The sequence below is a fragment of the Pseudopipra pipra genome, chromosome 14, assembly GCF_036250125.1.
Source record: "Pseudopipra pipra isolate bDixPip1 chromosome 14, bDixPip1.hap1, whole genome shotgun sequence".
Lineage (NCBI taxonomy): Eukaryota > Metazoa > Chordata > Aves > Passeriformes > Pipridae > Pseudopipra > Pseudopipra pipra.
Window position 1 is genome coordinate 8,064,284 of NC_087562.1, and position 20,994 is coordinate 8,085,277.

The 20,994-nt window shown below is 61.6% G+C and overlaps 2 protein-coding genes across 3 annotated transcripts in view; one reads left to right on the forward strand and one right to left on the reverse strand.

Annotated features, from left to right (window-relative positions):
- The window catches only part of PIEZO1 (piezo type mechanosensitive ion channel component 1 (Er blood group)), a 24,681-nt gene extending 10,655 nt beyond the window's left edge, over positions 1–14,026 (reverse strand). For both annotated transcript variants that reach the window (XM_064671030.1, XM_064671029.1), the window contains exons 1-19: positions 13,834–14,026; positions 7,275–7,370; positions 6,141–6,263; positions 5,765–5,807; positions 5,515–5,674; positions 4,529–4,664; positions 3,788–4,001; positions 3,493–3,658; positions 3,125–3,322; positions 2,938–3,016; positions 2,765–2,856; positions 2,413–2,673; positions 2,230–2,338; positions 1,933–2,111; positions 1,710–1,858; positions 1,332–1,511; positions 1,191–1,258; positions 329–486; positions 81–257 (exon numbers count right to left, since the gene is read on the reverse strand). In XM_064671030.1, coding sequence (XP_064527100.1) covers positions 81–257; positions 329–486; positions 1,191–1,258; positions 1,332–1,511; positions 1,710–1,858; positions 1,933–2,111; positions 2,230–2,338; positions 2,413–2,673; positions 2,765–2,856; positions 2,938–3,016; positions 3,125–3,322; positions 3,493–3,658; positions 3,788–4,001; positions 4,529–4,664; positions 5,515–5,674; positions 5,765–5,807; positions 6,141–6,263; positions 7,275–7,370; positions 13,834–13,897 — 2,652 coding nt within the window. In that variant the 5' untranslated portion in view covers positions 13,898–14,026. The remainder of the gene's footprint in view (positions 1–80; positions 258–328; positions 487–1,190; positions 1,259–1,331; positions 1,512–1,709; positions 1,859–1,932; positions 2,112–2,229; positions 2,339–2,412; positions 2,674–2,764; positions 2,857–2,937; positions 3,017–3,124; positions 3,323–3,492; positions 3,659–3,787; positions 4,002–4,528; positions 4,665–5,514; positions 5,675–5,764; positions 5,808–6,140; positions 6,264–7,274; positions 7,371–13,833) is intronic.
- Positions 14,027–15,975: 1,949 nt separating this feature from the next.
- Positions 15,976–20,933, forward strand: CDT1 (chromatin licensing and DNA replication factor 1). The gene is made up of 10 exons (XM_064671039.1): positions 15,976–16,479; positions 16,969–17,121; positions 17,209–17,426; positions 17,731–17,925; positions 18,046–18,191; positions 18,465–18,568; positions 18,796–18,984; positions 19,721–19,855; positions 19,934–20,135; positions 20,214–20,933. Exons 1-10 carry the CDS (start codon positions 16,117–16,119, stop codon positions 20,375–20,377), a joined length of 1,869 nt encoding a protein of 622 aa, XP_064527109.1. The 5' UTR covers positions 15,976–16,116; the 3' UTR covers positions 20,378–20,933.
- The last annotated feature ends 61 nt before the right edge of the window (positions 20,934–20,994 follow it).

Sequence of the window (20,994 nt, forward strand, 5' to 3'; positions counted from 1 at the left end):
CCCGGGTATCAGACCCCACCTCCAGCAAGAAAACCTCCTTGTGCTGCCACAAGCACCCCAAGAACCAGCACCCGGGGCACCTGAGTGCAGTTGCTGGAGTACTCGCGGGGCTCAACGATCTCAAGCTGGTAGAGCATCTTGCAGACGATGATGACGCAGGTCCAGACGGTGGAGAGGCACGAGGCCATGCGGCGGAAGCGGCAGTAGGGCATGGCGAGGGTCCACAGCAGCACCAGCAGGAAGTTCATCACCGAGACCTGGGGCAGTGGCCATGTCAGCACCCCAGGGTGCCTGGCCGAGCCCCCCAGCCCAGCACCTTGAATGGTACCTCCTCCAGGGCCACCCAGACAGTGTAAAGAGCCACCAGCTTGAGGATGTGCAGCTCCAGCAGACGCCTCACAAAGACCTCCACGCGAGTCAGCATGTTCGAGAAGGTCTGGCCCAGCACGGCCAGGCGCTCCAGAACCAGCTTCCATTTGTTGGTTGCTGTGGGGACACAAACCCTCGTGGACACCCCCACAGCCACTCAAGCCCAGAGGACACCCCAACCCATCCCTCTATCCTTCCTCGCTGGCAGAACATCCCAATCCATTCCCACAATCTCCCATACTTGGAACACACTCCAATGCTGCATCCTCCAGCCAGGTCCTGGCTCAGAGGACATCCCTGTATCCTTCCAGACTTGGAGGAGAACCCCATAAATCCCTGCACCCCCCAAGTCCCATCCTGGCTTGCAGATCACCCTAATCCATCCCCATACCCTCCCAGCTCCTTTCTGGCTTGGAGGATGCCCCAACCTATCTGTGCTTCCCTCCTGCCCCATCCTGGTTTGTAGGACACCTCCATACCCTCCCAGCCCCTTCCTAGCTCAGAGGACATCCCAGTCCATTCTCATACCCTCCCAGACTTGAAGGAGATCCCAGTCCATCCCCATACACTCCTAGCTTCTTCCTGACTTGGAGGATGCTCCAATCCATTCTCACATTCCTCCTAGCCTCTTCCTGTCTCAGAAGACACCCCAATCTGTCCCCATACCCTGCAAGCCTGTTCCTGGCTTGGAGGATTCCTCAATCCATCTCTGTACACTCCCACACTTGGATGTCATCCTAAATCCATCTCCCTACCCTCCCAGCTTCTTCCTGTCTTGGAGAACACCCCTTCCCACCCTGTCCCCCACCCCTGCCCTGTACCCAGTGACTCCCTGGAGATGCTGGTCCTGGCACCCTCGGAATCAGCCGCAGCCCGTGCCTTCGTCAGCCTGCAGGAAGGAGGGCTCAGAGCAGAGACAGAGGGCTTGGGGTGCAGGGGTGTCACCCAGCAGAGGGTCCTACCCAGGGATGGAGAAGATTGACACATTGGGCTGGTGAGCATACTGCAGGTCGGTGATGTGCATGAAGTGCTCGTGGAAGTAATGGAGCTGGAGGATGCAGGCCAGGAGGAAGAAGCCCAGGATGAGGATGTTGTAGAAGAGCTCGGAGACACTGAACTGCTCCAAGCCCATGTCCTTCAGCCTGGATGAGGAAGGGAGGGTCAACACGGGGCTTCATCCATCCCACCCTGCACAGGCATCAAGCTCCCAATGTCAGGGCTCAACCTCAGCCTGCTCCATGCCTCAGTTTCCCCATGTGCAACCCATCCCTTAGCCATGCCCTGATGCCACCACAGGGCTGGTGCCAGCAGGGATCCCATGGTGGGTCAGGGACACTCACTGGTTATCAGTGAGGCCTGTCAGGTTCCTCCAGTACATGGGGAAGTCCTCAAACTGATAGGTGTAGCTGGCGATGAGCACCAGCATGGTGTACGCCACCACCAGCCACCAGAAGCCCTTCAGCACCTTGCGCCACAGGCTGTAGTACACCTGCAGGGACAGGGACATCAGTGGGGTCACCCTGGGGCTGGCCATGGGCCCCCAGGGGTCCCCAGTCCCCCTACCTGGAAGAGGATGAGGCAGAGGAGGAAGAGGAGCATGTAGACAATCTTGTAGACGACAAGGCGGCCGATGAAGCTCACTACGATGAACATGCCGCCACAGACACAGATCCAGAACTTGGCAAAGAAATTCAGCAGCACAGACCCCAGCGTCTTCAGCATGTCCCGCGCATGGTTGACTTCTGCAGGACACAGAGGGGGCTGCAGGAGCCGGGCGGGGGGCACCTGTGTCCCCCCCACACCTCTGGCTGCCCAGCCTGGCATGGCGGCCCTCTGTGGGGTGACACCAGGAGGCCTCACCTGACTCTGAGAGGGACATCTTCGGGACCTTGGTGGTCAAGGGCCTCTTTAGCACCTTCTCCTCAATGAACTGCCGCAGCAGTGGCCAGAAGGGGAGGATGAGCAGGAGCTGAGGGGACAGGCGGTGAGCAGCGACAGCTGGGCACTGGCAGGGACAGGGACTGGGGACAGCACCGTGCTTACCTTTGCCCCCAGCACAAAGAAGGGATGTCTGTGGTGCATCAGCCCCAGCTGATGAAGACTCATGAAGCCAGCATAGGTGGGCAGCTCATGGACCAGGTCCATGGACCACACGTAGTTCAGGCTGCACAGAGCAATGCCGTAGAGGAGAATGAAGGGCGAGCAGAGCATGGCAAAGTTCCGGCGGTTCCGCACCGTCCAGATGAGGCACGACCACAGCAGCAGCACAAAGGTCAGCCAGCTGTGGTAGGTGATGCTCCACACCTGCGGGCAGGAAGGATGCAGGCTCAGCCCAGGAGGTGCCTTCCATGTCCATGTCCCCTCCCCATGTCCGTATCCCCTCCCAGTCCGTTACCAGCATGGAGATGAGGGCACAGATGTAGCTCTGTCTCATGATGAAAAAGGTCAGGATGCGCAGGGGCAGCCACTCCACTGTAGGCTTCTTGCCTGGCATGGGGAAAGGGACCGTGAAGGACCCCTGGCTGCAAGCAGGGTCTGGGGAGGGGGAGGTTGTGGGGTCAGGCTTACATTCTTGGGAGTTCATGATGTGGACTGTGCAGTTCTCAGTGTCGACGTTCGGCCCCTCAGAGCGGGAGGACAACATGGGCTGGGGGGCAGAGAGAACTCAGAGCCCACCCTGGCACCTCCAGAGCACCACACACCCAGTCCCTGCCAGCTTGGGAATTGCTGGAGGGGCACAGCCCCCCAGACCCACCTCGGTGACCTCAGCCATGCCGCTGGTGTCCCCAGCAACACCACCCGTGTCCTCAGCCGTGCCACCAGTGAGCTCAGCAATGCCACCAGTGTCCTCAGCCACGCTGTCAGTGTCCTCAGCCATGCTGTCAGTGTGTCTGGGCCAGTTCCCCAGCTCCATCTGCACCCTGGCCGGCAGCTCTGGCAACGACATGGCTCTCTGCAAGGAGTAGGTGCCAGCTCAGGGCACCCCATTGCCATCCCCCTGCCAAGGCACCCCGCATGCAGGCACCCCACTGCCCCCCAACTCCCCTCCAGTGTCAGGGCTGGGGCAGTCACAGCAGGACATGCTGGGCATTATCAGCATCACGGGTACGGGGTCCAGCTCACCGAGGAGTACCGCCAGCGCAGCTTCACCACGGTGGCCGCAGCGTAGCAGAGCAGGAGCAGGATGCCGGGGTTGGCGTAGACAGGCCAGGGGTGGCTGGTGTTGAGCTCCAGGGTGTTGGTCTGGGAGCAGTTGTGGTAAAGGATGATGTCCTTGAAGCCAAACAGTCTGTGGGGACAGAGAAGGCAGCCTTACCCCCCACCATGAGCCAGGGTCCTGTCTCGGCACTGGCATAGCACATGGCTCAACCAGGGTGGCACAGGGACTCATGGCACAGCTCCCTCCCCATGGACTCACCGTGCCCAGATGGTGGAAGGCGGGAAGATCTTCTGGACAAAGGGTGTCTGATAGACATAGAGGCAGAGGAGGTGGCTGGAGCTGTAGACCCCGACAAGGACGTAGAGGATGTTGAAGGCCTGGCGGCTGGTGGGGAGGTGACAGGCCCACCACAGGCACAGCCCCAAGAAGAACAGGTAGTAGATGCTGGAGGAGGCGGAGGGCAGGGTGATCCCTGGGGAGCGGTGCCCCATGGGCAGTCAGTGCACAGCCCAGCATCCCCCTGGACCAAGCAGCATCCCACTGGGCTGAGCATCTCCCCTTGGACCAAGCATCCTCCCACCTTGGATCAAGCATCCACTCACCCTGGACCAAGCATCTCCTCCCTCCTGGACTGAGCTTTCCCCCTTGGATTGTAAATCTTTCCCACTTGGACTGTGCATCCTCCCTCCTTGGACCAAGTATCTCTCCCTCAGAGCAAGCATCCCTCTGTCCATGGACCGAGCTTTCCCCCTTGGACTGAATATCCTTCCCCCATGGACCAAGCATCCCTCCCCCTAAGACCGAGCATCACAACCCTCTTGCATTGAGTGTCCCCACTTTGGACCAAGCATCCCTCCCCTGGACCAAGCTCTCCCCTCTGGACAGAGCATCTTCTCCCCCTTGCACACGCATCCCCCCCTTGGACTGCATATCCCCCCCAGCAGCACATCCATGGAGGACCCCCACCTCACCACGTGCCCCCCCCCATCCTGCACCCACCTGCCAAGGCCAGCAGCAGGTTGGCCAGTACCTTTCCAGCCTCCCAGAGCAGCCAGTGAGCCTTACGCAACAGCCGTTTGCGCAGTGGCCGGGATGCGTGGGCCGCGCATCTGTGCCGACTCGCATTCTCTTCCCTCTGCAAGACAAGGGTGGTGTGAGCTCCAGGACCTGATCCTAGGATGTTCCTCAGTTTCCCCACTCGAGGGAGGGCAGGGGAGGGGTGGCCGGGAGGGCAGGCACAGTGCCCAGCACCTGGCCGTGTTTATCTCATCAGCCGCCTGGAAAGCGCCTCCAAAGGGCGGCTGTTTTTCTTGGCACTGGGACCCAGGTTCCCAGCACTGAGCTTTTTTCCAGCCTGCCTCCCGTGCTGGCCAGAGCCTCACAGCAAAGGCATCCATGCTCCGGTTACAGCTTGCACGGCCAGAGCCAGGCACCATAGCCTGGAGCAGCAAGAACACCCCAAAATGGGGCAGAGCACCCAAGGGTGTTCACTGCGCTGAGGGGGGGCCATTGGGGTTGTGTCCACCTGCGTGACCTTGAGTGCCTGGGTGCCACGAGCACAGCATCCCTGTGACCTGCTGGCATTGCCAGGCAGGGCTGGCACAGCACAGCACCCAGCCCTGCACTAGCTAGCTCAAGCTGGGTGCCAGCACCCCATAACTGCCCATCCCACAGTCACAGCTGTTTGGTGCAATCCCTACGGCAACACCGGAGCAAACACGGGCACTCCTCCACAGCTGAGTCATCCCAGCCCATACAAGGTGCCGTGATGGCTGAGCCTTCACCGTGGCCAAACCTGCCCCAAACTGGGTCCCCAGCCACCAGGGATGCCCCCATGCCAAGCCCCCGTGTCCCAGGCTGTGCCCAGGGGAAGAGTCAGGGACCAGCTGCTGTGCCCCAGGGAGGAGACAGGGACCAGGGATCAGCCACAGGGAGGCTGGTGGGAGCCATTGGGATGTCCCAGTGGCACCAGGGTTGGCTCTCACCAGCTCAGGGAAGCCCAGGAACTCCGGTCTCTGGCTGTAGGAGGCAGGGTAGGTCTTGGGCATGAGGCGGCACAGGCACAAGGAGATGACTGAGATCAGCAGGATGCCAAAATCAGGTGCCACAAGACGCACCACGTTGGGAATGTCGCTCGAATACAGCCTGGGGGGGGAGAGTGGAGCAGGGGAGGGCTCAGAGGTGGCACCCCCACCATTGCCAACCCTCAGGTGCCCACCACCGGGGTACCCTTACCTTGTAACCCCAATGTGCTCAAAAAGGACCTCCCAGGAGCTGCCTGCAGGGAAGAAGAGAGGGGCACTGAGACCCTGCGTGGGCAGGCTCCAAGCCCACCCAGAGCACCCACCCCATGGGGAGAACACCTCACATCCATGGGGGTGCAGGTCAGGGTCTGTGCCCAGTGCAGTGGGCACTCAGCAGGCCCCTTGGAATGGCACAGGATGTGCCCAGAGCTGGGCACATGTATGGGACCCTGCAGAGTCTCATCAGCCCCTGAGCACCCAGCAGGACGGGGTCCCACATGTCACCAGCTCGAGGGTTCAGCCCCAGAGCACCACGGGGAGCAGAGGTATGGGTGGCTGAGGGTGGGCACAGGCATCCCCGTACTCACAGTTGGGCTCCCGCAGCCAATTCCAAGCAGGAATTGTGTACACGCCTATCTGGAAAACCAAGTGGGCAAGGACGAAGAGGCTGCTGGTTGCCAGCAGACATTTGAGGATGCATCCAGCATGACCTGCAAGACATGGGCAACCTGTCACACATGGCCTGAGGTGGCCCCGGGGACACCAGTATCCCCAGTGGAGACCCAGCACCCTCGGGAAAAGCTGGTAAGAGTGCACTGTGCCCAGAGATGCCAGGGGTCTGCCCCAGGGACAGGGTCCCACCAGGGCTTTGACCACCTCACCATGCACCCAACACAGCCCAAGAGCACCCTGAGAGCATTACTGGGGAAACTGAGGCATGGGGTGGTGCAGGGACCCAAAGCCCAGGGCCACCCTCCCTCCCCTGTCCCTGCAGCACCCAGCTGGCACCGGGCGCTTCCCTGGCCCCGCTGTACAGGGACCACATTCAGATGCAGTCAGCATCCCCTTTCCTGGTGGAAGGTCCTATTAGGGGGCTCCAGGGGGTCCCCCACACTCTGAGTCCTGTCAGACCTTCCACCAGCTGCAGTCATGCCCCCATCCCACCCGGCTCCCTGGGCCATGTGCCCATTTTCCTGACCGTGGGCAGGCAGTGAGCCCACTACAGCTGTGAGCCGGCCGGGGGCGGCCCCGGGCCAACAGCTTTCCCTCCCGCCTGTTTTTTCCTGTAAATCCAGGCGAAGGCTTTCGGCAGCACCGGGATCCAGGGCCGTTCGAGCCCATGAAATATTCAGAGGGCAAAGCTTTTAGCTGTGGCCGTGCCAGGCGCTGGGGGCAGGTGTTAGAGCCTGGCACGGTGGGGATATGGGCACCCAGTGCCCACCTGCACCCACTGTGACATGTCCCCCGGGCAGAGGGGCTGCTCATGGTGTGCCCACCTGGCAGGCACTGCCCAGCCCTGAGGTTTTTAGGTTAATAAGGCTCCAAACTGGCCATTTCAGGAGGGCTATTAATAGCCACACTGGGTTATAATTAACGGAGTGAGGCTCCATGCAGAGAAACCACAGGGCAGGAGGGCAGGTGCCCGCTGGAGGGGGCCTGACAGGCCCCCTGCTGCCCACCCCATCCTGCTGACTCCTTGCATCCCGTGATGAGCCCCTTACCTGTGGCAGAGCCCCGTTTGGGTCCTGAGAACCAGGGTAGGATCAGCAGAAAGAGCAGGTACACCAGGGAGAAGACATTGAAGCGGAAAATGCAGGCTGGGGGCAGAGGGACAGGGTTAGGGATAGGGATGCAATGTGGGGAGGGCTCCCTGCTGCACCCCCCTGCCCTGGGGATCCCCAAAAGAGAGGCAGCCCAAAATGGCAGGTGATTCTGGGGTAATTCCAGGTAGGACAGGGGGTCGAGTTCCCCCCAGGGATGCTGATGGGAAAAGAGGGACACAGGCTGGGTTACTCCCAGTGACCCACATGGGTGGCACAGAGAGGGGGGACACCAAAAGTCCCAAATACGTGGGGACTAGATCCATGACCAAAATCTGCTGTGTTTCCACATCATTCCCACAAAACCACACTTTAAAGGGACCCCTGTGGCCAGGCTGGGACCCACACCCATGACCCCCCCCCCAGGGCTGGCACAGCCCTTCACCTGCACCCAGCCCCACTCTGGGTGTGCCACCAGTTCAGCACCTTCCCCCTCACTTATTTTTAGACCTAAATTACAGCTTGTTTGGAGGAATGAAACCGTCGGAGGAGCTGGGTCGAGCCAGCGCCCTGCGGAGCTGCCGCCAGCGACAGGAACAGGGATGGGGACAGGGATAGCACAGAGGGGACATGGTGGGGCAGCTGCCACCCCGGCTGGGACAGAGCGTTCCTGTCACTGTATGAACAGTGACAGACACCAGCACATGCACCAGCATGAGCTGGGAGCATCCACAGGGCAAGCACAAGGCCACGGTGATGGGCACCCACCAAATGAGTGCCTGGCTGGAGAGGGGGAGAGTCACGGGGGGCTGAGCTATGTCACTGTGCCCCTGCTCCAGGCAGTCCCAGGGCATCCCTCCATCCCCTGTCCCGCAAACCACAGGGACACATCCCTGCGCTCCCACCCAGCAGCAGATGAACCCCACTCTGGGTAGGGAAATCCCTCTGAAACAGCCCAGGGAGGGGACAGTCACAGGGAACTACTGCTGGGGACCGACTCTGAGCAGCCAGGGCAAGGACCTGCTCCCCTTGGCACCTCACTTGGGGAGGGCCCAGAGGACAGCCCCTGGTCTGTGAGGCTGGAGGGGTGAGGGGAGGTCGGCTGGGCGCCAGGGACGTGCTCAGCGCCACAGCCCGGCACAGCCCTTCCTGTGTTTACGAGGTTTCAGTGGGACAACACATCCTGAGGTGGGGAACAGCACCACTGGGGGGGACACGGTGCAGCCCCCTGTGAGCTGCCCAGCACCCCAGGGCATCCTCAGAGGGTGCAGGGACAGTGGGAGGGAGCACCCAGGAATGCACCCAGGGCACGTCCCACGCAGCACCTAGTGGGGCTAAAACTGGTCCCTGTTCCTGCAGTGGGGTCTCCATCTGTCCCCAGTGCCAGGAAGTGCAGCCAGACCACGAGCAGGGCTGGGGGGCACAGGAAGCCCAGGGTGGAGGGGCACCAGGACCATCACCCACCAGCCACCTCCCCACAGTGACCCCAGGACGCGTCACCTCCTGCAGGCTGCTGAGGGTTGCTGGCTGTGTTTCGGCACACCATGATCTCATGGAGCAAATATTCCCCTTCCCGCGCCAACGGGGCCGAGAGGAGCCTTCCCGGCACGGGGGCGAGACACTGCTCCAGCTTCCGTGGGAGCCAGTCAGGCCCCGCTTGGCCACTGGCACCCCCATCCCAGCACCCACCCACCCTAGTGTCCACCTTTTGGGTGAACCAGCCCCACCGTGAGCCCCCAGCCCAGCCATGGACATGTCACGGGTGCTGGCAGCACAGAGGGCACCACAGAGCCCTGCTGGCATTGCTGGGGGTCCCACAGAGAACAGGGATTGTGGGCTCCGTGGGGAGACCCACAGGCATTGCTGAGCACCAGGGGAGCACACATATGCTGACCCACTTTTTTGGTGCCACCAGCACCCATGAGCAGTTCACCCTCCACCCCAGCTCAAGGCATCGCCAGGAAAGCTCCTGGCAGGGTGGCCAGCTTCAACTAGGGATCAAGAATGAAAAAGAGAGGGGAAAACAGGTGGTTACTGTGCCACCCCAGCATGGCACAGCCTGGTTTGGGAGCACCCACGGTGCCTAGCTTGGCACTCTCAGAGCTGCACCGGGGCGTGCCGTGCCGGCGGTGTGTGGGTGCTCCGTCCTGCAGTCAGAGGGAACCGGTTCCCCGCAGTGCTGACAGTGGGAAAGTGCCAGCACAGGGAGAAAAACCAGTTTGGCATGTGGGAAGAGTGTGGTGGGGAGAACAAACCTGCCCTCCTGCACCCACCGTCCCCACGAGGAGTGCTGGGTGGGTGGGTGCAGTGCCGTGGCACCCACCATTCCCCTCCCTGTGCAAGCAGCACTCTAACCCACAACACCTCGGGGTCTCACTGGGGCCTGCATCAAGAATATGCCTTATATCCCAAGCCAGTTATCCTGGATTGGTGCCCCAAATTCCCCCTCGTGACCCCAGGAGCATCCAGATCAACTCCCATGGAGTTCACCAGCAGTGCTGGCAGCACATCAAATATTAATGATATAAATGAGCTGGGAGAAGGATAAATCACAGAGCCAGGGAGCTGGCTGAGATGTGCCAGGGTTCATCCATGCCAGCCTTTAATTTCCCCGTGGGAGGGGAAGGGGGTCATTGGGAACCCCAGGGATCCATCAACAAGATGGGGGCAGCCAGGAAGAATCGGTGCCAGAGGCCACCGCACTGGGAAGGGCGGCTGTGCCAGAGGATTGGGGTTTGATGTAGCCCCTTCCCTGCAAACGAGGTGCCATCCTGCACCCACCCAGCTTCCAGGATCAATCCATTCTCAAGTGGATGGGGAAGAGGGCTCCCCAGACCCACCCCAGTGCTGGCAGAGCCCCACACACCAGCCTTTCACCATCACCGGTGTGCACACAGTGCTTGGCACTTGCGCAGCCGCTGCTCTGTGGGGACCTGCTGCCACTTGGGATTAATTAGAAGAGCTCTTTAATTCCCTGTCCTGCTCATTGACATGAGTCCGTTACCAGCTGCCAGAGCCAAGCAGCTCTGCCAAGCTGCCTCCCAGTTAACCTGCCCCAACTGGGGTGCCCAGGGAGCCTGACAGGGTCTCCAGAGTGTCACTTTGCACCAAGGACCCCACACTCTTCACCCACCTGCTGGCTGCAAACCAGAGGCAGGGTGATGAATCCTAGCCACTGAGCCTTTCCCCATCCCAAAATCCCATCAGTCCCAAAGCAGCGAGCTCCTGGGCTGGCAGAGCCAGCCACCAGCATATTCCCAGCCCCAACTCTGTCTTCTCCTTCCGGGAAGAGGGAACAGCCCCACCGGTTCACCCGCCGTATCCTGTTTTTGTGGAAAGTTAATCCCAATCCCACCAGCTCCCGGCCCTGCTCCCCAGGGATGCCGCAGGAGATGCCCCAGGCTCCGGGCTGGGTGCCAGTGGGTACCACAGCTGCCAGCCTGGGAAATCCCAGCACCAGCCAGGAGCTCGTGCTATGGGACAGGGAATGTAGTGGCTTGGGTGACAGGTGCCATCCCAGTGCCAGGGGACACTCCCCCATGCCATGGTTGCAGCCCTTGGGACCCCCAGAGCCATGGATTCAGCACTGGGACACTCGTGCACATATCAGGACCCACATTCCCATCACACAAGGACATTCCCAGATGCCCCATAATATTCCCCACGGGGGCATGAAGGTGTCTGCCATATGGCAGTGCCAAGCAGTGTCCAAACCCTGCTCTCCTCACCCAGGGGGGCCCTCTGCACCCCTGGGGAGCCCCCCACAGTGTCAGCCACCTCAGTGGGGCTGTGGGGGGCTCAGTCATGGGGAGATGGGCACCCTGGGCAGGCAGGAGCTGGCCCTGTGCCTCCATCCCATCCCCCTCCACCCGGGGAGGAAGCAGCAGTTATTGCTCTTGGAGACAGTGGTGGCTTTGCTTTTTTTTTTATAGAGTTTTTTTCCCTCCTCTATTTTATTTCCCTTCGTTTTATAAAAAGCACCTGACCGCAGGAGGCAGCTGCCTGCAGCCCACACACCCACTGGTACCCGGCTGGGCACCGGACCCTGCAGCATCCAGGACCCCCAGGGACCCCCCAGGATCCTGGCTGGGCAAGGGTGGGGCTGTGTCCTCACATCAGGACCCCCAGTTCAGGGGGCACTGCAGCCGCAGGGAGGGGGGTCCACCCTCACCCATGGCTTCTGCCCAAGCACCACTGAACCACAGATCAGCATGGCCAGGACTGTCACCCAGCCTGGGGGTGCCTGGTCCCCCCACCTGTGGGCTGTGCCCCCCCCGTAATGGCTCCGAACACCCCAGAATCCCACTAGGCAGGATGGAGCCAAGGCGGGGATACAGCCCCTGGCGTGGCTGGGACCCCCACCATAGGGGTCTGTGCCTGTGCCAGCTGTGGGAAGTGGGGGGACTGCCATGGCCACCCCAGGCCACTCCATGGGGCTCAACTCCTGCCTCTCCAATTGCCCCGAGCTGGCTGGGAGCCGCAAACAAACATCCTCCGGACGTTTGGGAAGAGCCTAATTGCCAGGGAAGGAAGGGCTGCAGGCGGGTCCTGCTCCAGGGCTCTTGCTCCCACCCAGGTGCAGCGGGACAAGCCACATCCCCCCCCCCCTTGCCTCAGATTCCCACGGGTGCAGGTGCGAGAGCCCCCAGACCCTGCTGAGTCACCCCATTTTCCCAAGCGGCTGGAGCAGAAGGGAGCCCCTGCCCAAGTGGGGCCCTAAATTTAAACAAGCCACCTACAAGCTCACCAGGGAGACATCAAGACCACCAATATCCCCAGTTGTGGGAGACAGGCTGTACCCAGCATGTCCTGTGCTGGAGTGGGGTGAAGAGGCAAGCAAGTCTGGCGTGATCTGGGGCCAAATCAGCATTACTGGGAAATGAGGGCCCCATGAGAGGCTGCGCCCTGAGGCCACGTGTCACCCTGGGCACCCATGGGATGCACCCGGCAGCTCCTGCGCCCCGGCCCAGCTGTTGCACCCCCTGTCCAGGGAGCACAGCCCCTTCTTCCCAACCCTGTTTGTGGGCTGGGTTATAATTAACCTCCTCACATCCTGCGCGATGCTCTGAGTCACTGCCCCAGCAAACCAAAGAAAAAGCAGCTTTTTCAAGAGTCACTGACTTCCTCTGCCAGCGAGGCTTTGCCCCGCGCCACCGGCACAGCTGGCACCCTAAAACCCAGCCCTGCTGCCCAAAACACAGCCGAGAACAGGGTTGTTGTGGGCACATCCCTCTCTCTGGGTGACGCTACCCCAAGAGTCATACTAAGGCTACCCCAAAAGCCATGCCAGGACTTCCCAGGGTTCAGACCCCCGGTGTAGGTCGTGTGATCCTGGTGTTGGCGGCAGCCCGACTTAGCCCATGCCTGGCACAAGGAGCCCGTTGAACAATCCTGTTTATAGAGAGGTTTTTCCTTTGCGTCTACGCAAACGGAGAGTCCCCGAAGCGGCTCCGGAGCAGCGGGGGTTCAAAGAGCCGATTCTTGTCCTGCGCGTCCCGGGACACGGGGATTTTCCAGGCCGGTGGCCAGCCGGTTGCCTCGGTGGGTGGCACATCTGCCATCAAAGGCCAGCCGTGCCTGGAAGGGGCCGGTGGCAGCTTGGGGACCAGCGGGGGCTGGGGTGGGCACTTTGCTCCCCAGGATGTACCCGGGCACGGAGGGTGCCAGCTACCCCTCCGGCATCGCCCACCCTGGGCCCTCAGCACCCTCCTCACCCCCACCTTGCAACAACAGCAGATCGAGTGGGGTGACACGGCAGTGCTCAGACTGGGTCACTTCGCCCCCAGCCGGTGCCCAGTGACGGGGCCGGGGGACACACACGACACACACGCACCTCTCCTCCCCACCAGCCCAGGGAAAGTCTCGGTGTTACCCGCGAGTCGTCTCGGTCATGCGAGGGGGGGGGACACAGGGTGATCGCCCCGTGGGGGCACAGCACCACCCCCCCGTCCGTCCACCGACCCCCCGGAGTCACCGGCGGCTCCTCCCGGGTAGGCTTCTCCCCACCCCCCGGGGCTTCATGGATGGAGGAATCCAGTCGCCCCTCAGTTCATGTGCGGGGGGGACTTCCCCCGCCGCCAGCTCCACGCGCGGGGGGGGCCCCCCACACCTCTCGGTTCACGCATGGGGGGAACTTCCCGCGCCCCTCAGTCCACGCATGGGGGGGGACTCCTGCGCCCCGCAGTCAGCAGCGAGCGGCCGCAGCAGCCGGTACAGCCGCGGGCTCACGCGTGGGGGGACCCCCGCGCCACCCGCTCCACGCGCGGAAGGACCCGCCAAGTTCTCGCACTGGAGGGATCCCCTCGCCACCCGGTTCACGCGTGGGGGGATCCCCCCGCCACCCGGTTCATGCGTGGGAGAGACTCCCGCGTCACGCGCGGGGGGTCCCGCCCGGTTCACACCGCGGGATCTTCTCGCCACCCGCTCCACTTGCGGGGCGACCCAGCCGCTCCACACCTGGGGGGCATCCTCCCGCCACCCGCTCCACGTTTGGGGGGGCCCCCCCGCGCCCCGCACTCACCGGCGAGCAGGGAGAGCGGCAGCACCAGCCAGTAGAGCCCCGCTAAAAACACCCGCAGCTGCATCCCGTCCGGCGGCGGCGGCGGGGGACCGGCCCGAGCCGCTCCGAGCCGTTCCGCCCCGCCGGGGCTGGGCAGGCCCCGCTGCCCGGTGCCGGTGCCGCTGCCCGGTCCCGCGGCGCTCCGAGGCGCTGCCCCCGCCCCGCGCCCGCCGCTTTATAAAGCGGCACCGCCCGCCCCCCCCGCGGGGCCGGCGCGGCCCCAGCGCCTCCCGCCGGCACCGCGCCCGCCACTGCTGACACGAGTGGGCCGCGCTCAGCACCGGCCCCGCTGCCTCCCGGGTCCCGGGGAAAAATATCAAGCTAAAAAAATTAAAAAAAAAAAAAAAGCTGATGTGTTTCCTGTTTATTTTGTAAAGAAGAGAAAAAAAAAAAAAAAAAAAAGAAAAAGAAGAAGAAGCCAGAGCTAATTTTTGCCGAATTTTTGTTCTGGGTGCTCCAGGGCTGAGAGCTGCTGTACGGGAGTGAGGAGCTCCCGAGTGCTCCCCCAGGAGCTGAGATGCACCCCCTGGAGCTGGGTGCTGTGTCCCTGGAACTGGGTGAATGATCCTATATCCCTGGACCTGGGTGAATGATCCTATACCCCTGGAGCTGGATGCACAGTCCCATGTCCCCGGAGCTGGGTGCCCACTGCACACCCTGGGGACCCAGAAACAGCCCCACACACCCATGGAGTTGGGAGCCCAGGTGAGGGGAGTTGGGGTCACATACCTCAGGAGCTGGGAGCTGTGCTCACCTCTGCATCTCGAGCTGAGTTCCAGTGGGGCACTGGGCACAGCTGGTGGCATGGACAGCATGGCCAGTGACATAGGCAGCACCTGGCAGTGCTGGTAACCACCAGCCCCTAACAGAAACCATCAACCCGTGAAATTCTCCACATTCCTTGGCTTCCCCGGACTTGTTTTCCCTACACAGTTAATAAACTGGCATCCAGCTGGCACACTGCTGGCCTGGTCCCCACACTCATCCCTGAGTTTCTTCCAGAATTCCAGGGGCTCTTCCCCCCACCCACATGTGCCCAAGCCCCAGCCATCTGGACACCTCTGCCCATGCCATAACCCCCCAAAACATGGGCAGGATGGGGCTGAGGGCCCCCAACTGCATGTGTCTGTGGGGTTGGCAGGCACAGCCTCTCGTGGGAGCTGGGGTGGGCTGTGGCTGTCCAAACTACCCTGAGCATCCATCCTCGTTTCTGGGACCTGGAGGGATCCAGTTGTGTTAATTAAACACTTGTCATCGCCAAGACGTGAAGTTCACCGTGTCCGTGACACCTGGATATGGGAATTACCACTGCAACCCTCCAGTGCATCCCCCCACCTGGAACAGATCCAGGAAAGGGTGGTGCATGCCAATCCAGCTCCCAACCCAACCCTGAGCACCCGCAGCCAGGCTGGGAATGAAGGTTCTGGAAGTAAATGGGCACTGGGAATGGCACCCCAGAGCCCTGCCTCGCTCAGCCAAATCCGGCCTTGCTCAGGTTTTAAGGGAGATGCTGGAGACACTGTGGTTCCGTAATGTGCTGCGGGCACAGCCTGAGTGCCCAGGCAGGCAGTGGGTGATGGGCCAGAGCCTGCTCCCACTCCTGGGTACTGCCAACAGCACACAGACACAGCGTGGGGACAGGGATGATGGTAGGGGGTGCTGTGGGTGCCTCCAGAGCCCCTCATTCCCATGGCTGGTCCTTAAGGGACCTCATGCCACCATGGAGTTCCTAACAGAAGCCAGGCAAGGCTTGGCCCCATGCACATCGAGGAAAGCAGATTTGGAACGACCAACATTCCAGATGTTACTTCCCTGCTTTTGCCCTGCTTTTACCCCACTCTCCCCCCGCTGAGGGTCCCCTCAGCTTGCAGTCCCCCGCACCAGGGGGAGTGGACAATCTCCATCTCTGCCCTTGATACATTAGCCGGCTCCTGACTCGGGCGCTGCGGCACCGGGAATGTCGCACTCCCCTCCCCCGGAGCTGTCCCGGCCGCCTTCGCAGCCGCGCAGGCCGCTCGGGCCCCACGTGCGGCCCCGCTCCGGGAGACGCGGCGCCTTTAAGAGCCCAGTGGCGCCAATTCCGTCCCACGTGACCGCCACCGGCCGCCCCGGTGGGCGGGGCTTCGGCGCGCGGGCTCCCGCCAAGCGAGAACCGCGCGCGGGACCGAACCCGCGTGTCCCCGGGACCGGCCCCGGGACCTGGCACCGGGATCGGCACCAGGACCCGGTACCAGGGGCGCCGCCATGGCCCAGCTCCGCATCACCAACTTTTTCGGCCGGACAAAAGCGGCCACCGGAGTCCCGGCCAAGCGCGGCGGCGGCCACCGGCTCAAGGCCGCCCTCGCCAGTGCTTCGGTCCCCCGGGAGGAGGAGGATGGTGGTGCCCCGGCGGGGCTCAGTGCCCGCTCGCCGCCGCTGCTCCGGTCACCGCGCACTCCGGCCCGCGGGGACTCCCCGGCCGTGCGGGGGCTGGCGGGCAGGAAGAGGAGCCGCCGGGACATGGAAGCGGAGTCGCCAGTCGGAGCCCGGTTCGGGGAACCGAGCGGGAAGTCGGCGCGGAAGAGGCTGGAGCCACCCCGGGATGCGGAACCGGGGTCTCCGGACGCGGTAGGGAGATGGGGGGATCGGCGATGGCCGCTTCCTCAGGGACGCGGCTATAAAATGGAGATGGGAGAGGATAAGGGGAGGAGGGGAGTGGGTGGGTGAGGAACTGTAAATCAACAGGCCCCACCAAGTGTTTGACCCCTTTTCCTAGTGCAGGACCCCCAAACCTGCTGCCCCTTGGTGCAGATCTCTCCCTGTCCCCACCCCCAGGCTTGCCCCCTGCCCCTCGTGCAGGACCCTCAGAGTTTGCCCCCCATTCTCCTGATGGAGACTCCCCCCTTATCCTGTCTTGCCCCCTGTACCAAGTGCAGCACTCCCAAAACTTGTCCCCCTTCTCTTGATGCAGACCCTTTCCCCCCGACTTGCCCCTGTCCCTAGTGCAGAAACCCTTATGGTTACCCCCCCCGTGCAGGACTTTTGGGGGGCACCGGGGAAGGGGTCTGGATGGGTGGTTTCCCCGGGCAGCCTCTAACTCTCCTCTGTCTCTTGCAGGCCACCAACCTCTCTCTGCTGGCTACTGCTCAACCCCTGATACCCTCCTCGCAGGACCTGGCAGTGCCCCTCCCGACCACCCCCAGCTCACAGCAGGACACGGGGACACAGCCTGGCACAGCCCCCCCGGTGACAGCCCGGCGCCTGCAGCGGGTACAGGGTGATCCCAGCTCTTTGCTCCTGTTGGGGGTGGATTTGGTGCTGTGACCTGCTGTGACCCCGTGTCCCCTCCCTACCCAGGAGGACGTGGCCGAGCTGCGGGGCCGCCTGCAGAAGATGAAGGAGCTGGCCCAGCTGCCATCTGTGCCCAGTGGGACCAGCACAGACCTGCGGGGCCACCTGGAGCGAGTGCGGCAGCTGGAGCTGCGGATCCGGCAGAGGAAAGCGGAAAGTGAAGCCACATCGGGAGCACGGCCATGCAGGGACACTGGAGCAGCAGCTTCTGCGGCAGAGGCTGGGTGAGGAGCAGCCAGGGAGTGATTTTGAGGGAAAATCAAGGTGTCCCAGCAGTTGCCACAGCCCCACAGTAGTTCTGTGGGTGTCTTCCCACCCCATGAGGGGGTGTGGGGATTCTGAGTGTGGCCCAAGCTACCCTGAGCATTGGGATGTCACTGTTTCCAGGTGATGTGACCCTGATGCTGGCACAGGTTGCTGAGGGAAGGGTTTTGGAATGGGAATGGGAGGTGGGTCCCACTATCTGGAGTCAGCAGCAGGACCCCCATCCTGGCCAATGTCTATCTAGAACCTTCTTTCCTTCTTCAGAGAGAAGCCCCCAGCATACCAGCGGTTCCACACCCTTGCTCAGGACCTGCCCCCAGGGCTCACACTGCCCTACAAGTTCAAGGTGCTGGCAGAGATGTTCCGCAGCTTGGACACCATCGCCGGGATGCTCTTCAACCGCGCTGAGACCATCACCTTCGCCAAGGTCAAGCAGGGGGTGCAGGACATGATGCGCAGGTAAGTTGGCAGCGCTGGGCAGCCCCTTTTGGGGTCCCAGCAGCCCCTTTTGGGGTCCCAGCTGAAGCTGTCGGGGCCGATGACTGTTGGGGTCCCCAACCTCTCGGGGTGCTGTTGCAGGCAGTTTGAGGAGCGTCATGTGGGGCAGATCAAGGCTGTGTATCCCACCTCGTACCGGCTGCGCCAGGAGAAGAACATCCCCACGTTTGGTGATGGCAGGAAGAAGTCAGAGTACCAGCTCACACTGGAGCCAGTGGTGGGAGAAGGTACGTATGGTTTTGGGGTGTCCAAGAGCTGGAGTGTGCTCAGTCCCAGCTAAGGTCTCTGAATCCATAGAGATGCTCTGCTTGGTCCATTAAATAATCATCTGCAGGCCTGAGCATGTTGAAAATGGGAAACGCTTTTGCGACAAGAGGGAAGATGCAGGGCAGTGATTGTGGCAGTGACTCAGCCCCATGGTGGGACTCTGATCCCATCCTTCCCAAGGCTCCCAAGGTTTGGGGAGGTGCTGTGGGTGATGCTCGTGTTCCTCCTTGCAGAGGAGAAGGTGGATGGTCGCCCTCACCTGTCGGCGTCACGGTTGTTGGAGCGCAGGAAGGAATTCCGTCAGAACCTGGTGAACATCGTCAAGCAGCACCACAAGGTGAGGGGCACCTGGCACCCCCTGCTTTGGGGCCCTGGGGTTGTCACTATCTAGGACAACTTAAGGACAGGCTGAAGGACGTGGCTGGTTCCCATGGGATGTTCTTGGCAGCAGGTGTGGGTGGGCTCTGAGTTCCCTCCATGTGTTGCCAAGCCATGCTGGGAGTGCAGGGCAACAGCCAACTCCTCCATACCTGGTGCCACGACACAGCTCTTACTCATTTCCAGGCATTCCTGGCCGCTCTCAGCCCTCCCCTGGAGGTGCCAGAGGAGAAGCTGACCCGCTGGCATCCCCGCTTCAATGTGGATGAGGTGCCAGACATCAGCCCTGTGGAGCTGCCACGGCCACCACAGGAAGACAGGCTGAGCACAGCCCAGGAGGTGCTGAGCACAGCTCGGGGGATGCTGAGCCCCAAGGTGAGTCAGGGCTGGGGTCTGGCTCTGTCTGTGCCATCTCTCTGAGAAGATGTGACCGGACAGGGGTTGGGAGGGATTGTTCCAGAGCCACAGGACTGGAGGCAGGTGGGACACAAACCTGGCTGGTGGTGCTGCAGATTGTGGTGCAGGACTGGTGTCGATCCTGGAAGAGATGATCCAAGGGCTAGAGCTCCTCTGCTCTGGAGACAGGCTGGGAGAGCTGGGGAAGAGGAGGCTCTGGGGAGACCTTAGAGCCCCTTCAAGTGCCTAAAGGGATTGCAGGGGAGCTGGAGAGGGACTTTGGACAACGCCTGGAGTGCCAGGACAAGGGGGAATGGCTCCCCACTGCCAGAGGACAGGGTTAGATGGAATATTGGGAAAAAATTCTTCCCTAGGAGGGTGAGGAGGCCCTGGTACAGGCTGCCCAGAGAAGCTGTGGCTGCCCCATCCCTGGAAATGTCCAAGGCCAGGTGGGATGGAGCTTGGAGCAACCGGGGATGTGGAAGGTGTCCCTACCCATGGCAGAGGGTAGAACAAGATGGACTTTAAGGTCTCTTCCAAACCGTTCCATGATTCTATGAAGCCCCTCAAACTCCTCTGCAGACAGGGATGAGCTGGGAGCGCTGGGTTGGGATCGCTGGGCTGAAGGGTGACGGCAGGGGCAGCAGAGGGGAAACTTTTCCTTCCTCCAGCCTGAGCTGTAATCCAACTCCTCCTCCTTCTTCCACATGAGCAGATGGAAAAAGCTCTTGCCAACCTGGCCTTAAGAACAGCCGAAGCCGGTGCGGGGGAACCGGTGCTTTCCAAAGCACCGTCCCCTGCCAGCACCGCCAGCGCTCTCAAAGGGGTGTCCCAGGAGCTGCTTGACAGGGTGAGTAATTCTATCCTGGATGAAAGGTGGGTGCTGGAGGTGCTGCCTGGGCCTCACCTCATCTCCTCCGCTCCCCAGATCCGGGCAAAGGAGGCGCGGAAGCTGCAGGCGCTGATGACGCGGGACACGCAGCAGGAGGAGCGTGTGGCCATGCTGGGCCGGCTGCCGGCCATGGCCCGAGTCCTGCGCAGCGTCTTTGTGGCTGAGAAGAAGCAGGCGCTGCCCATGGAGGTGGTTTGTGCCCGCCTGGGTGACAGCTACGACGAGCTGATGGCACCTGGTAGGAATTCGGGGGGGGGTCTCTGCAGGGGGAAGGGGCTGGGGAGGCAAGTTCTGACGCCCTGTTCCTTGTTCGCAGCTGAGATGGAGAAGCACCTGCGGCTCTTCGTGGAGCTCCTGCCTGACTGGGTGGGCATCCACGCCATCAGGACAGACACCTACATCAAGCTGGACAAAGAGAAGGACCTTGGCCTCATCACTGAGAGGCTCACCAAGGCGGCGAAGGAGGCGGAAGCCCTCTGAGCCCCCTAGGGATCGAGGTTTGCCCTGTGCAATCTCCTCTAAATGTAGCAAATCCCAACTGCACTCTGAGTTCTGGTGTGGGCTGATGGGAGGCTTATCCTCAGGGGTGTCTGAGGAAGGGCAAAATGCCTTAATTTTTTTATTTAAGGGATCCTGGGGTGAGACCCATGAGGGCGGTAGCTCCCCTAATCCTCAAGCAATCCTACATCCTGGGGTGACAATGCAAGCGATGAAAATGAGCTGAGGAACCTCTTCTTGGCTTTCCTGTGTTCTACTGAAGTTTTAATGCAGGATGTTTCTCCTGAAGATCTAATTCTCTTCCATGAACTGGGTCCTGGTGGGGTGAAGGCAGGACGGGGCAGGGTGAGGTGAGAGGGTGACAGGCAGGAAGGAGTGAGAGAGAAAGTCACAAATCGACGTTCTTGGAGCTTTGGGCCTTGTTCTGTTTTTAAGGGAGGGAAAACGCATCTTCCAGCCGTCACTGGAAACAACTACAGGACTTGTCAAAACATATTTGTATTAAATGTTTTAAATATAGCTGACTTGTGTTAACCCAGCACTCTTCCTCCGTGAGCTGCCTGTCTCGTGGTTCTCCATGGCAATTGGCACCGGGAAGG